The sequence below is a fragment of the Apteryx mantelli genome, chromosome 1, assembly GCF_036417845.1.
Source record: "Apteryx mantelli isolate bAptMan1 chromosome 1, bAptMan1.hap1, whole genome shotgun sequence".
NCBI lineage: Eukaryota > Metazoa > Chordata > Aves > Apterygiformes > Apterygidae > Apteryx > Apteryx mantelli.
The window spans coordinates 152,149,061-152,165,945 of NC_089978.1; the positions used below are offsets into that span (position 1 = coordinate 152,149,061).

The following is a 16,885-nucleotide window of genomic DNA, read 5'->3' on the forward strand; positions in this document are numbered from 1 at the left end:
GACCAAATCCATTTGCCTCAGTCTCTGTCCCTCATGACCACTAACTCTAGCTGCTGATGCAGGAAGCCATTGGAGTCATCTCCCTCACTGAGTTCCATACTGCGCCAGATAGCAGATCCTCTTGACTTCCATCACTCATAATCCTTCCGGTCCCTGAATGATCGTGGCCTTCCCGCATCCCCTCTTACCATGGTGTCTCCAGTGGTCTTTCCTTCCTTTTCCGATCAGCAGTGGCAGACTTTGGTGCTGCTGTCTTTGCTGGAGTACTGGTCTAAGCTAGAGGGCAGGAGGCAGCCTGGGCTGAGCACCAGGCACCTGCTGCTGCACTTCAGTGTCACAATGCAGTGAGGAATAGGTCACAGGCTGCCCAACTCTGCCTATTGCATCACTATCTCCTGCCCTCGCAGCTACCCCACGTGTGCAAATTCATCCATACAGGCAGCACTCAGACCCTAAATTTTGCATTTAGTCCCCTCTGGTTCTGCATGCTCATTAAATTTAAGTGTGGCCTTGTGACACCCCATACATTATACTTTCTAACACCTGAGCTGTATACATACGTATCTCATAGAAGAGGCATGCAGTCCCAGTTCCCTGTTCTGCCAGCACATACACATGTAGACAAGAATCATTCCTAAATTCCATTACAGAAGACCAAGAGAGCATGAGAGAACAAATGAATGAGAAAGAGAAAGATAGAAGGAAAAGCCAAAAACAGAGAATTGAAAAGTAAATGTAGTTACCATTTTAAAGTGTGCTATATCAGAGTGGTCTTAAATGCTGGCCTGACCTCTTTGTCCTTACTCCAGCTGCCTCTCCATTAGTGTTTTAATTTACTTCTATTGCCTCTATTCCCATGTGCAGTCATCAGGGCTGTCAGCAGTATGGAGCAGGATTCAGTATAGAGCCTAACTTGTTTGTCCAAACACAGAAAGCGATTTGTTTCCCATTGCAATGCTTGCTGCAAGAAATAGCTGGAGGCATCCCACATACTTTCTTACACCAAATTAGGGCGGTTGTCTCCACTATTTTGTTGCTTGCTGCTTCAGTACTAGCTTAGCATTGGAAAGAAGAAGCTTCTCTCAGTGGGGAAATCCTCATGATTGCAGCTCTTTGGTTACTAAGATGAAGGCATACTTAACTGCTTGAATCTGAGTATTCTGCATGCCTTCTTTAGAAACATACCATTTATTATGATGTTTAATCAGCGGAAATGTAAATATACAGCTCCTGAATTTTAGGTTAGTTAATCTACTTTGACAAGATAAAATTAACAAATTGTTCTGCCCATGTTGGCAACCAGCATGTAAGTGTCACCTCCTTTAACACCTACATTTTAACAGTGTGAAATAGTTCATATTGGCTTTTAACAGTTCACATTTACTTTGGTATGTTCTTTGTTTTGGTAATCTTTACATAAACCTGTAAATCTCTCTTCTCTGATTTTGGTTAGGAAAAGTCACAAATATTTCTGAAGCCACAAATATTTTTTACAGAGGAAGAATTCACATGATCATTTTTGCCTGCCACATTGTTTAAACTATTTGACTCCCACATCTCTCCAGAATAAAATAACATCATAGTTTTAAGGCTGAGGAATAGGTTGTTACAGTGTTATTCTTACAATGGAACCAGTCTCAAGAAATCTAATTTTTGACCTATGTGTCATTGTCTGTTTGGGGGTTGGGGTTTTTTTTGGTAAAATCTTTCTTATTCAATATATTCTGTTAAGAATAGTGATATGTTTGATATTTTGGTACAAAGTAACTTTCTGCTCAATAACTGTTAGGCTTTCATAAGTGATAGTATGGGATATAGGATATGCCAGAAACCAAAAAGGCTCTTTCCCAGTACTTTAATAGTATTCTAAGTATTCTATCCCTATTCTAAATATTCTGAGAGGTACCTTTTTTCACTTCTAACCTTCCCACTGGCTTAGGACAAGTTAAGTGTTTCTGTCTGCAAGTAAGAACTCTCCAATTTCTTTCAATATGAATGCAAACCATTGTTGCTAACAGTGACCCTAGGTGGCTTTTGGGTTTTCAAGATCTGCTGAAGGCAGATGAGAATAGCAATGATTAGAGAGCCTTATTTTAGTATGGACACTTGTCATTGAGCAATATAGAATGAGGATGAACTAGATGCCAAGACAAGCACAGAGTTCTTGAGACTGCATGATGAGGTCATTGACACACTGCATGGCCCAATCTCTGGCACCAACTGGAGCAACTGCCCTTGGCACATGAAATACCTTGACACACACAGGGCTCCAGGGGAAGGATGCTGCAGTCCAGGTTTTCAACTGCAGGGAGAGTTGGGTGCCTCTCATGCAGCTGAGGACAATGGTGGCATCACCTGTGGGAGGTGTGGTCTGGTTGGGGTGACTGGGTAAAGGAACTGCAGGAAGAGGAGAACAGACTGCATATCAGCAGGGAAGAGGAGCAGAAGATCCACAAGGTCCACAAGCAGAGATCCTGCTGAGACAAGCGTCCAAGCCCCATGAGGGAGCTATTGGGCCCAATAGGAGTACTTCCCATGAGGGAGTTATTGGTCCCACTAGTATTGGCCCACTAGGGCCAAATACTGTTTAATGTCTTTATTAACAACCTGGATAATCTGATGGAGGGCACCCTCAGCAAGTTTGTGGACAATACTGACTTGGCAGGAGCAGGTTATACACTGGATGACAGGACTGCTGTTCAGAGGGACCTTGACAGGCTGGAGAAATGGGCTGAGGGAACCTCACAAAGTTCAACATAGGCTAGTGCAGAGTCCTGCATCTGGGATGGAATAACCCCCTGCAACAGGACAGTCTGGGGACCAACTGGCTAGAAAGCAGCTTTGCAGAAGAGGACCTGGGGATCCTAGTGGACAAGTTGACCATGAGGTTGCATGCCCTTGCAGCAAAGAAGTGCCAACTACATTGTGGGCTGTATTAACAAAAGCATAGCCAGCAGATCCAGGGAAGTGATCCTTCCCCTCTCTTTGATGCTTGTGAGACCACATCTGGAGCACTGTTTCCAGTTTAGGGCTTTCCAGTGCAAGAAAGACATTAACATACTGGAGCGACTGAGGCACAGGGCCACCACGATGATTAAGGGGATGGAGCACCTGACATATGAGGAGACACTGAGAGAACTAGATGACCTCCAGAATTCCCTCCAGCCTCCTGTGGTTCTGGGATGGTTCATTTAGCCATCGGTTGGTTTTATTTGTGTTCCATCCATACAACATGTTGATGTTACTCTTTTAACTAACTTTTTAATGCCTTTTGGCGAAAGCATTGGTTACCCTGCATACATCTCCTCAGTATAATTTCTCTACCACATTCCTCTCTTTTAAAAAGGAGTATTATCTATAGATACATAGATATATAAGTGTGTGTGTGTGTGTGTGTGTGCACACTCCACCGATTTTTATTGTTAATAGTGTAGAGGAATGCCAACATCTCATGAAGAATCTGCCTCTTCTGCTTGAATTTTGAAAATAGCAATATAAAAAATAAAATTTACCTCCTGGCACCTGTAAGGAGTAGACTTGGAATAGCCTTGGTAATTTCTCATCTTCCTTAGCCTATCCCATTTTGTATAAAAATATGGTAACAGCTTTGGTTCCTGTCTCTTAGGTCAAATGGATAGTTTAGATTGTGTTGACACTTTTGGCAGCACCTTTGACACTAGACTCCCTCACCACTCATGTTATTAGTCTCAGCATGTGCTTAGAGAGGTGTTGTAAGAGTAGCCAACTTGGGATGCCCACACCTCTTTCTACCCAGAACTTGGAGGCTGAGGCTACACTGCAGTGCTCACATACCATGGCTAAGCATGCTGCATAACATGTCTCTGCCCAAACACCATAGCACAAACTCTGAAGTCCATCCTGCCAGTTACTGGCTGACTATGCTGCCTCACCACAAGCTTCTGCCAGGATGGACACATCCATAAAGCAATCTCGCGCCAGTCTCACTGTGGACAGATTACATGCCTTGTCAGGACAGGACAGGAGCCAGTCTGCCTCAGACCCAAAGTGATGAGCATGCAACTGCTTGAGCAGACAGATTGGCATAGCCAAGAAAGTTTGGGGGAGAGCAGGTCTAGTGCTATCCACATACAAAGTTTCTCTGCCCATTTTGGTATCACCTGTGCATCACAGGGATCACACCAGGTGTTTTCCTGCTGTTAGCCCCATCAGGAACAGTCCTTACAGAACAGCACTATTGGAGGAGGGTGTCTGTTGTCTGATAGATGTTCTCTTACTCATGTGCAGAGATATCTGCAAAGAGACAACAAGTAATGGTCCAGCCAAGCTCTGGCACACAAGGGAGAGTGAAATGCTAATACCTGTGGCTCCAACAGATGTAGAGATCTGTGCAGGAAATCATCTTAGAAAAAGGTCTCACAGCGAAATACATTGGGCAGTCCACCACCCAGATCCTCTTAGGCATTCTTTGAGTCAATATGTCAGATCTAGTAGCTACAAAAGCTAGAAGGGCTCTTATTACTAAAAGGTTTGCAGGTTGGTCTGTTTCTGCACTTTCTCTGCCCCTCCATTGCCCCTCTCCTGCTCTCCTTAGGCAGTGAGGACACCTCTTGGGGTCAGCGTTAATCCTTCCCTGCCAACACCCTCAAACTCACATGTCCCAGGACCTGTAGACTCACCAATCCTGGATATACACACTGAACAGAGTCTGGGTCGTGCCTCACTAGTTGACTGCTTCCAGGAGCAAGGGGGAACTGGCCAGCAGGATTACAGTGACTCTGCCTTCTCTCTGGAATCAGCTGAACTTGAAGAGTCTGGAGATAACTAAGCTGATTGTTCTTGTATTTCTCACAAATGCATATCTGAAAAAAAGGCCTTCGCAGACCTGCTTTTGACTGAAACAAATGGTCTACCTGCTCTGTCTTGAGATAGCCCATGAACTCAAGTGTTGGAAATACATGCTGGCCTAGGGTGAAAGCCAAACACAGAGCTAAAATTCCTGAGGAAGACTTGGGCATATTGTTTTTCATCTGAGCAGTGTATTTCCTTATGTTGTTCTGTCCATCTGTGTTGCCCAGTCCTGATTTAGAGGATAACCTGAAAGCACAGTGTGGGAATGTGTTCCCAAGTGCTGGTGAGTTTTGTTGATCAGGCCTCTAGGCTTTCTCCAGAGAGAGATCAGGCAGCTGTGCTCTGGGCCTGACTTCTTGGAAATGAAGTCAGCTTGCTCCATGCTGGCATTTCAGCCTGCGTGGGAAGATGGTGAGCTTGTAGTGACAGTCATTCAGCCTCTCTGCCGTGTATGCAAAAGGCACAAGACATGCTGTGCAGGGGGAAGGTCAGTAGCCCAAAGGTCTGGCATAGGTCTGTCCAGTTCAGTTTTCACCTTGGGATACTGGTAGATGATGACAAGAGCTAAATAGGGCTGATGATAAAAAAAGCCTCTGCCATGGAATCCTGAAGTGTGCAAATAAGTGAATCTGGCATGAGTGCTAGAGTGGCTTTGCTGGTACACCAGAGGGCTTGTGAACAGCCATTGTTCCCCAGGGTGATACACAGTCTGGATACAACTGGGATGGTCCAACTGGACCATGCTCAAAGGGCTCCTTGTGTGCACATCTACTGGGCACTGCAGCATAGGTGCCCTCCAGAACACCACAACAGAATACAACAGAATAGTCAAAACTAAAATAGCAGTCCTAAAACTAAAGCCTTTTCTCTATTTAAAAAATGACCAATCTCTGAAAATAGCATTTTTGAATAATACAGAGAAGTACTGTTCAACAGATCTTGAGCTAAGAGAACCACTGAGTCCTGTGATCCATCATTTCTGTTCTGAATGGACATAAAAACATGTTAGCAGGCAAATGAAGGGCAATAACTGCTTTATCTTATGAAAGATACCCTCCTCTACCAGATGTACATCATTCCTTACAGATCAGCTATCCAACTGACATAACAATAGTGGCAAAACCTTGGATTAATTTAGAACAGTATTGTGCAGATCTTAGAAAACAGTGTATTCCTAGGAGGTTCTTTGGTGATTATACAAGTCCCTTTAACTTTTGATCTGATGCTTATGTAGACAGTATATGGTGCACAAAAGTCTTTGCATTTTCCACATATTGCATATGATAACTTCGGAAGTTAGGTGAATGATATAAATGCTTCAGTGTGTCCACTATAAAACTCCATTCTGTTATTCTGTTGCCACCTACTGGGAGACTTGAGAATATCTCATTTCAAGTATTTCTAAAATTCCAAATTCTAGTATTTTAGTATCCACACAGAACTCTGCTATGTTAATAAAAAAAATGGCTTTCAAACATTATGCCTGAAACAGAGAACTGCACTGCTTTTTTTTTTTTAATGACATTTCAATAAAGAAAAATGCAGTACATCTTGGGATACAGTTTCAAAAGAGTTACTTCCTTTCTGGTTAGAATTTTCATGCACAAAACGTGTATATATATGTAAAAAGTTGTAGAAGTAGATCTGGACTTGCAGAATTACCTATCCTAATATAGCATGTTCAGAACTATAGCTTATAATACAAAGACCAGCCATTCATTTTGCAGATAAAAAGTAGAGCAAACTACATCTTGCATCTATCAGTCAAGTTTCTGGATGTGCCTGCTTTATGATCTTTTAGCAGACCTAATACAAACTGAGCTACCAGAAAGGGGGCAACAGCCCCCAACAGTTAGGGAAAAAAAACAGGGCATTTCTGTAGCACTGCTGGAATTTGTATTTGATGAGCGTATGTTTCAGTGAAAACATTGTTTTTCTTAAAGAAATTTACTTATGAAAGATCAATAATATATCCAGCATTAAAAAACTATAGAGCTATATGTTAAGGAGGTTTGGTCCATCCTCTATTCCCTCCAGGATGTCTTCTCATCTATGTTAAGGGAAACCTTCCAGATAACCCTGACCACATAAGCAAGTCAGACAAACTTGGTAAGGTCAGAACAATGGGGTTAATGTCTTGCTCCAGGTGTTGTTCAGGCTTTGGGGCTGCTCAACAGGTACTCGCAAACAGAGTGTCATCCTATTGCATGATTTGCTTTGTCTTATATTACCATTTTCATGCCCCCTCCCCCCCAATAAACACATACCCCACCTTTTTCCCACTGGCCCTGTTTTTCTGATTTTACACTCTTATTTGGTAATTTCAGCTTAGTTAGTGACCCCAGTAAGCCAGCACCCCCTTCACTTTCTGTTGACATCTTTCACCCAAGGGGAGTCCTCAAAACTCCCCTTTAACTATATGTAATGTCTGGTAGTTTCTGCTGCCATTGTCTTACTAGTTTAGACCCAGCCTGGGGTTGGCCAGCCACTCTTCCCCTTCCGTCATCTGCAGCGTGCAGCAGTTTCTCATGTTATTCCGTCAGTTTAACCTCAGGCCAGGGCTGGCCATCTGCATGCATACCTTAACAATACACAGTTCTAAAATCATGAAACAATGAGAATATGCAAAAATATTAATTATGAAGACTACATTGTGAAGTCATAGCTGGCATTTTTAGACATCCCACCTGTAACTATGGCATGCATTCTTTGTCATGGCTCTGATAATGTACTGTGGTTTCAGAAAGTTTGGTGGAACTTGTAATGCTTCTGTCCTGCATTCCACAAGCTGGTCATTTTAAGGCCTTTAGTTCCGTCAGAAAAGTTATCCATTTAGCAGTGACAATAGGGCTGTCCACATACTTGCACTTCCAGACCAGTCCTGTTTTGATTGTTACACAATTGCTGCTCAAGCATAGCATGTTCTAAACTCCCACTGAAGTTAAGAGTACCTGAATTGTGCCCCTGCTCATGGCACCTGGCAAAATCTGTAGAAGCAATGGTGCTAAGACTAGCTGTAAGTTCTTGGTTCCAACAGTGCCAAGAACTTACTTTTCTCCTTTGTCCAAGGCTCTAGCGCTTCCTTACACCTTTTTCCAGCTGCAGTTGCAGGCTACACATTTCCTTGGCATTCATAGCCGCCTGACAGAGGTCACTGCTCTCATGTCTGCAGACCTCAGCTTTATTACTTGCCACACTGCATCTCACAGAGAAGTGAAGACTCAGAAAAGAGAGAGGGTTTCAAGGAGGGTGATAGCGTAGAGATTAGACAGGCAGGATATTTCTGAGCAGAGCCTAGTGAGGAGGAATAAAGGAATAATGGGTGGGGGTTGGGGAAGAATATAAGAAATGGTGAAACCCATGGGAAAACATAAGGAAGGAGACACAGATTTGGTAAGATCAGGCAAAATGGAATGAGACAAGTATATGAGGGAATTGAAAGAATCAAAGGAATAAAATTTTCTTAAGAAAGCTTCAATAGGATATCTTCCAGAAATGTTTGAAGGAGCAGATATACTTAAAACTGAGAGCTCTCACTGAATCTTAAAGCTTTACTAATGTTATGTTTTGAATTAGTATGAAATAAAGACTAAGCACTGCATGTAATGTCTCTTCATTTAGTGTTTGTAGCACAATTGTATGCGACATTTTGAAGCAACAGAGTTTCTCAAATCATGAAATTGCAGCTATATGACTGTATATTTGTATTGAATAAGTGACAGTATGTAAGACAGATGGACCCTTAGCTCCAAAATAACTTGTTTACAGGATATATTGGCAAAGAAATGCAGCCTGTTGCCCTCTGAGGAATAGAGGCTAATGATTACCTGGTCATATATCGTGTGCTGATTGTCTTGTGATCTCATAGTGGAGATGGTATTTTTGAAACTCATAATGGTTGCACTCTACTAACATACTCTACAGACTTGGTATATGTGAAACAAGCAAGAATGCAGCCACATGAAATAAAGACACATAGAGGCAATCTTATGCACAGAAGAGGGCAAAGTGAATTTTAAGATTCTCCCCCACCATTTTCATCTTCAAATGAGTCAGTTCCCACTTCCTCATAGTCCTTCTCCAGGGCAGATAAATCTTCCCGGGCCTCTGCAAATTCTCCTTCCTCCATACCTTCCCCCACATACCAGTGCACAAAGGCTCTCTTGGCATACATCAGGTCAAACTTGTGGTCGAGCCTTGCCCAGGCCTCTGCAATGGCTGTGGTGTTGCTCAGCATGCAGACTGCTCGCTGAACTTGGGCCAGGTCTCCTCCTGGGGTAACTGTGGGAGGCTGGTAGTTAATCCCAACCTGCAAATAACAATAGAAAGGTGGTGGAATAAAAAGAATTATGAGAAAAAGGATTAAAGGACACAATAAAGAGTGAGAAAATTGTAAAACCATTGGTGGTTGGGAAGGAAGAGAGATGGCAAAAAACTCAAATCACGTCAGCAAAATCCCTCGTAAGGCTAATGGCATTCAAGCTGTTCTTTTGGGCACAAGTCAATTCCTATCCTTTACTGAGAAAAAAAAGAGTGTGCAACCAGAACTGGACTCTAAATGAAGAGAAGCTTAAAAAAAATACAGTAGTACACTTGGCAAAATTCGGTACAGTGAAGAAAATAGTCTTCACAGAGATGTAGTAATGTTTCACTTGCCAACAATGTATTATTGTTAATTTTTTAATTTTTTTTTTAATCTGATGAAGGACAGTCTCAACAGTGTCTTTAGAATATAATCCTTACCTTGATCTTTCTGTATATATCTGTATGTATATATATATATATATGTATGTATGTATATAATTTAAATTATTAGAGAGTTGACATTATCCAGTTACTAAATATACAGTACATATAGTACAGTACTTCTATACAATATATGTACCTATTTATTTAACTATTTAGGAGTCTGTGTCAATGGGATGTCCGAGGGTACATTTTACACGCACAAATATTCCTAACGTTCGTTTTTCTCACAAGTGGAAAGCGTGCAAGACCTACAACTTTAAGCGTAAGTTTTCAGCTAGACTGAACTTGCCCTTTAAACATTACAGAGAAGCACACTCACCTTGAAGCCTGTTGGACACCAGTCCACAAACTGGATAGTTCTCTTGGTCTTGATGGCAGCTATTGCTACGTTGACGTCTTTGGGAACTACGTCACCACGATACAGCATGCAGCAAGCCATGTACTTGCCATGTCGCGGGTCACACTTCACCATCTGGTTGTTGGGCTCGAAGCAGGAGCTGGTGATTTCTGCCACCGAGAGCTGCTCGTGATATGCTCTCTCAGAAGAGATGATGGGGGCGTAGGTCACTAAGGGGAAGTGGATGCGCGGGTAGGGCACCAGGTTTGTCTGGAACTCGGTCAGGTCCACGTTGAGGGCACCATCGAAGCGCAGCGAGGCGGTGATGGAGGAGACAATCTGGCTGATGAGGCGGTTGAGGTTAGTGTAAGTTGGGCGCTCAATGTCCAAGTTTCGGCGACAGATATCATAGATGGCCTCATTATCGACCATGAAGGCGCAGTCCGAGTGCTCCAGGGTGGTGTGCGTGGTCAGGATGGAATTGTAGGGCTCCACGACAGCGGTGGAGACCTGGGGAGCAGGGTAGATGGCAAACTCTAACTTGGACTTTTTTCCATAGTCCAGGGAGAGACGTTCCATCAGTAATGAGGTAAAGCCAGAGCCAGTGCCCCCGCCAAAGCTGTGGAAAATGAGGAATCCCTGTAGCCCTGAGCAGGCATCAGTCTGAAAACCAACATCAAAAGTGAAAGAATAAGTGAATATATCTTTGAATTCCACCTTGAGATAGTGACAGCAACACCCACACTCAGCACACAGCACAGAGATCAGCAGTTTTCCCAGAACATTCTCACAGTCTGTGTTTTTCCTATAAATCTCAGGCTATTCCCTCGAATGATACTAGATTTCTCTTACAATAATAATACCACAGCAATATTTAAGATTTTCTGTTTAAGTCTTCCAGTCTTAAGACTCCCAGGATCTGTGTTTCCCTGTTCTAAGCCAATAACAATAGTAAAAGCAAAACAAGAGTCACTACCAAAAAACGTACATGATGTTTTATTTCCCCTACCACCCACCCAAAGTCTTGCTTCCAATGTAATAGTACATACCAGTTTGCGTATACGATCTAATGCCATGTCAATTTTGTCTTTTCCAATGGAGTAGTGGCCACGGGCATAGTTATTTGCTGCATCTTCCTTTCCAGTGATCAGCTGTTCTGGATGGAAAAGCTGCCGGTAGGTGCCAGTCCGCACTTCATCTGAATAAAAGAAAAGAAGTATAAGCTCAGAAGGGATAATTCACCAAGGCTGATAATGTTAGCAAATCCAATTGCTAAAGCACAGCAGTCTGTGTTGGCAGACAAATGGCATGGAAGATCTGAGGGCTGAGAAGCTAAGTACAAAGCTAAGGAATATCTGAGATGTTTTCAGTTCTGAAAAAAAGAAGCAGCTGCTGCTCTGAGATGCTTCTCTTAAGTTGCCCTGTTATACAGATGAATTCATTTTTCAAATGATGGTTATGCCATGCTGTGGGAAAACATCACCTCTTTATACTGATCAGATGAAATCCATCAGAACCTTCAGGAGAATGACTGGAAGAGATTTGCAAGAGTAAAATGGTGGTTTCTCCCCCAGAAATCTTTCAGAACACCCCTGTTACCTGATTCTTCATGTTCCTGTCTCAGATCTGAATGGAAGGAAAGCATTTTCCATCAGTTATAAAAGGAAAACATCACCACAAAAAATACCAGAAGGTAAAAATTCTCATGGAGAAAGGTCAATTATAACTAGTGAGAGGTTTAACAATAGTAAACTTTTGATTTTACTAATTATTAGATACAGTGCCAACAACAAAGCGTAGTCAGTTTTCATCTTCTCATTGAGAATAACAGAGCTTTTACTAATATCTGGTATTATAAACTTAAAGCATGTAAGTTTTACCTGGATGTTGAAATCATCCCTAAAGGTAAGTGCATTGCCTTGCTGCTCGGTGATCTGAATACTGGCACCCAGAAGAGTTAATTCATTTCCATTTTCCAAGATTAGTTGTATACTGACCTACTACAGTTTGTTCCAGGTCCACCATAATAGCCCGTGGCACATATTTTCTAGTGCTTGTCTCTCTGAAAAATGTAGCAAAAGAGTCGTCATCGCTGGGTTGGTCCCTGAAGGTGCCATCTGGCTGAATGCCATGTTCCAGACAGAAGAGTTCCCAACATGCATTGCCAATTTGAACTCCAGCTTGACCAACGTGAACAGAGATGCACTCACGCTAAAGGGGAGATCAGGGGAAAGGTGAGAAGAACCAGTGAATATCTTGAGAGTCTTTAAGCTGATCTTACCTGAAAACCCAAATCAGCCACTGTTGTTTTTTTTCATCTGAATATGAGACAAAAACTTACACAATTTTGCACAGGAATTACAACACATTTCACAACATTTCACTGGAATTAATAGAAAATATTCTACACTTATTTACAAGTAGGAAGATGAATGTACTTTGCTGTGTGTAGAAAGAAATGATAATCAACAGTTAGAAATTTGCAGCCATACCTACATATGTGTACAGTAAGTACATGTTCTGCAGTGCATGTAAACTCATACAAACAGAAAAACTGTGCATAGATACACAAAATGAGTAACAGTAGATCCCAGCTAAGGAATATGGGCTAAGTCCATTTACCTGGGACAAAACACAACTATGCTGCCTTATTGATCTATAGATAAAACAAAAGGAATGAATTATTTTCTGATCTCTCAATCTTCCTTTGAATATGTGGATTGGAGAAGTAGAAAACAGATTTGTACAAATTAAATGAAAGTAACTAGAGTTAAAGTACCTTTAGTACCTAATTTAATCTCAACCATTGATTGTTTCAGCCCATTCCCCAGGTATTTTAATTCAATTTAACATGTGAAGAGTTAACTTGATACTCAAGAGAACTTGATACTCTTCGTATGTTAAATTAATCTCCTGAGAAATCCTTCTCATACATACACTTTTGTAGTCATTGCTGTTCAGTCAATAACCAGTTTCTAAAATGTATATTACTATGCCATGCACATAGTTTAGTGCCAGAAATCTGAAACATAAAATACAATATCGCATTCTAAAAAAAAAATAAATGTTTCTCCTTCTGTAGGTTGTTATGCAGACTCTCAAGTACTGTGAATGTAAAGGGTTCTCTCCAAAACACTGTTGCTGGACACAGTATATTTGAATATGACATTTTTGGCAGATGATTCCTATCCAGTCTTAGGGAATATCTATGGAAATATCCACATTTCTTTGCTCTTAACCTTAATGCTCACAAGCTAGTATGAAAAAGCCATTAATACAGTGTTTAAACATGTACTGCATTTAAAGTATATAAAATGTAGCTTCCATCCAAAAAGAAGAAATAAGTTCCAACACCATCCTTCTTTTTCTGCGTATGATGTAGATCATCCTTTCCTTAAAATGAATTTATTAACACAAATGTAGCTACACATATTAGACTTGATTTGTTTATCAATAGTCTATTTGTAGTCTGCAAGCAACATTTGTTGCCTCAAAAATGAACACATACTCCCCAATTCTTTTCCTTTAGAAATTTCCCATCTAGATATAATCTTGATAAACCCACTGTAGTCTACCAGACCAGGCAGAAATGGAGATGCTCAGTTCTGCACACCATACAATCCTAAGAATTCCAGTTTATGAATTTGTTGAACAGTCAAAGAGGGTTCTTAATCCCTCATCCCCTCCACAATACAGAGCGCCTGCATATAGTACTTGGGTGCCCATTCCCTAATTCAAAGACAAACTGAATGTCTCAGGGCTCCATCAAAACTGAATTCTCCCTGATACTTTAAGACAGTGAAGCAAAAGATGAACTGGATTTCATAAAACTTCTTAATCATGTCCCGAGTTTTCCAAAACTACATGGGTAAGTGGGAACAAATACAGCCTATTTCATTTACATTAAAACAATACCGTATTTGGATTTTCTGGGGTTTTTTTGTGCCCAGTAAAGCTCAAAGAGGATTAAGGATTTTTTTAGTATCTTGCCAATGTTTGAATATTCTTTATTCGTCAAGAAGAAAACCTTATCTAGTTAGGTGAAGGCAGAAGCTGTTTTCTGGATGGAAGCTTTTTTTTCATTTTATTATCGTCTGTCCCATAAAAATTGCAGCTCCACTTCTGTCTCTCCCTAATCAGCTTCCTTTCTCCTGAATATTCAAGTTCTGCTGGTTGGTCCAGCTCTCTCTGGTGATCTCCGCAGATACGGAGCTGCCCAGCATTAGCTGCCGTTATTCTCCACCCCCGCCCCCTAGCCATGTACAGTATGGGAAAATCTGACAGAAGAAATATCAGTAGAATCCCAGAGAATATTTAAATTTTAATCCCACTTCAAATTCATATCTCACTGTTTTTAATATGCCCAGATCACAGGTAGCCTGCTACCTGTATCAAGGCTGTGGTGATACAAAACCTGGTGTTAAGAGTTTGAAGGCACATTAATTACAACCTGCTTTAAACTTCAGCCACACTGAAGCTGGAAATTTCTGTTTTATTTTAAATAGATGGTCCATTAGTCCACATGTGTACTACCCTTACCTAGGTAAATGTTGAAAAACGTGCATGTGATAGAAAGTGATCTCAAGAGCAGAGCTGTATTAGTGGATGTGAAAAATAAAACTGCTCAGAGTGGAAAGGAATGAAGGGGAAATAAAGAAAAGGAAATGGATTGGGAAGGATTCTTTTTTTCTATATTGATTTTAGAAGGTCTGTAGCTTGATGTGCCAATGTGAATTGTAAGCAGATATATTTCCATAGAGAAAGAGCTATACCGCTATAATCACTGAAGAGAGATTTCTGGGGGTTTTTAGCAGATTTTGAATCAGGACATTTGAGGTTTGCTTTTCAGTCTGTAGTTGAGAAAAGGGTTGCTCCCTCTGTACAGGCACCCAATTTTCCTTTTTGAGTGGAGACTTTTATGCTGGACCTTTGCAGAGTACATAAGTTACTTAAACACCTATTTCATGTTTACATTACATTTGGCAGTACTATGCAAAGTAGACTTGTACAGTAAGTGAGACTTGAACACAGGAACTAAAAAATATGAAGAGATAGTGACCCCCTTAAAATCAATCAAGAGAAATAAACTTTGGATTATTTTTTGAAACAGCAACCACCAGGAGTTTCACATAATTGCATTACATTTCCTGATTCTGTGCTACAAAAATAAAGATGCAGGAGCAGCAGATGCCAAGCAGGAGAAGAAAAAAAGCACCAAATTCATCTTCAGCTGTAATTCTTCTGCTTCACTTGGCACTCCCCTGGGGATGACACTGTATCGCTGTTTCTTACAGCCACCCTGTCATGCATTCTGAACTCACTTGCTCTTTGTGATCCTTTCTTCCTATTTCATGACCTAGCAGGGAGGTCATGAGCTTCTGACACAAACCACTGATGATCACCAGGAGTCCAGTGTCAGAACTCATTTTGCAGACCCCTTTGAAGCAGCTACGGACCTTAAAGGGGGAAAGGGTATTCACATCTTCTTAGACCAAGGAATTGATCATTTAGTTGTCTCTATGTTTTGAGTTCCTAATTTAGGACACCTTACAGAGCTCGGTGTTCCAAAACTAGGTATTCAGCCCTTTCTTTAAAAGAAAAGGAAAAGAGTCAGGCTTCTTAGGTACCTAATCTCAAAGGTCAGCAACCACTTCTGAAAAATTAATTACACATGGAATTTTTCTACCACTATTCCAAATTTTTTACTTAAAATTGACTAGATTTTTTTTTTTTAAGTGGTGACTTTCTACTTAAAAGGTTCTTAAAAGTGACCGCACAATTTAGGAAAACAGCCTTTTCTGTGGTCAGATGGAAGTCAGTCAGTTTGCAAACTGGGAGCACCATCCTAATATTAATTTGACATTAGGACTTTACGAGAAGTGGTAAGGAAACCAAAATTATGTGAATTCAAAAATACTTCAGCATAGTCACTTTCCAACATGCAATTATTTCATTATTGTGCCATTTCATAAATCTGCATTTATTGGAGGTATTGTTCCTTAACAACAAAAATAAATATGAAGTTTGAATAGCAGTTGAAAATGTGACTGTACAGCCCATTATTCTTTTATATTTAAACTTCTGAGTGAGAAGGATCAATCCCTCCAGCTGATATCATCTTCCTCCCCTCTGCAGAGATGGAACACAGTGTAGCAGAGATACACTTTCAACTTTGGATTCTTTATAGTCTTGTCATAAAGTTAAGCAAGAATAAAACAAAAAAATCCTCTTCCTTTCAACAGCCACAGATGTGCAGAAATCTGGAAGCCATTTAAAGACTCTGGGAAATTTAATAAAGTACTACAGTTTATTAATGAAATTGCTATGGGCTAACTTGTCTATCTGCTCCAAAGACCATCGACATAAATACAAGCAAAGTCCTAGCACTGCTTGCATCTGTATGTGTGATGGGAAATTGGACAGGAAACAAGCAGTGACTTCGGCTCTCCCAGTATTTACTAACCTCACAAGAAGAGAAATTTTTTTAAACCACGCTTGAAAGGCTTTTGGTGAGATTCACCCAGCCAGTCAATTACAAAATCTTGGACACAGTAGGAATTACAGAATAAAGTTCCCTGGTTTGTGTTACACAAGAGATGAATTTAGAGAGCCACAATGGCCTAGGAAGACCACAGATCATTAACATTAATCTGTGGTCCCATTCACTTAGTCACAGTCCCAACACTGAAACAAAAAAGTCACTTCAACCTTCCCACCTTCACTCAGACCTTGACCAGAATAGGTGGAAACAAAAGGCCAAACTTATTGCTCATCATTTCATAAAATACTCTGATTTTTTTTCTTACCATGGTGTCTCCTGTGGTGCTCACTTCCCGTCTTGATTTGAAGCAGCAGCTTTAGTTACTGATGTTTCTTCTGCTGTTTTGCTCTAAGCAGCCTGGTGGAAGGAGGCAGGGCATTCATCCCTTTTTGACCAGGGCCCTGCAGCATCACAGAGGAGGCAGGAGA

General features: G+C 41.0%; 1 protein-coding gene across 1 annotated transcript; it reads right to left on the reverse strand.

Annotated features, from left to right (window-relative positions):
- Positions 1-8,658: 8,658 nt before the first annotated feature.
- Positions 8,659-16,854, reverse strand: LOC136990962 (tubulin alpha-8 chain-like). Its single transcript, XM_067306835.1, has 5 exons — positions 16,723-16,854; positions 11,914-12,127; positions 10,966-11,114; positions 9,899-10,579; positions 8,659-9,139 (listed from the first exon to the last, which is right to left on the reverse strand). The coding sequence occupies exons 1-5, from the start codon at positions 16,723-16,725 to the stop codon at positions 8,846-8,848; spliced, it is 1,341 nt and encodes a 446-aa protein (XP_067162936.1). The 5' UTR covers positions 16,726-16,854; the 3' UTR covers positions 8,659-8,845.
- Positions 16,855-16,885: the final 31 nt, after the last annotated feature.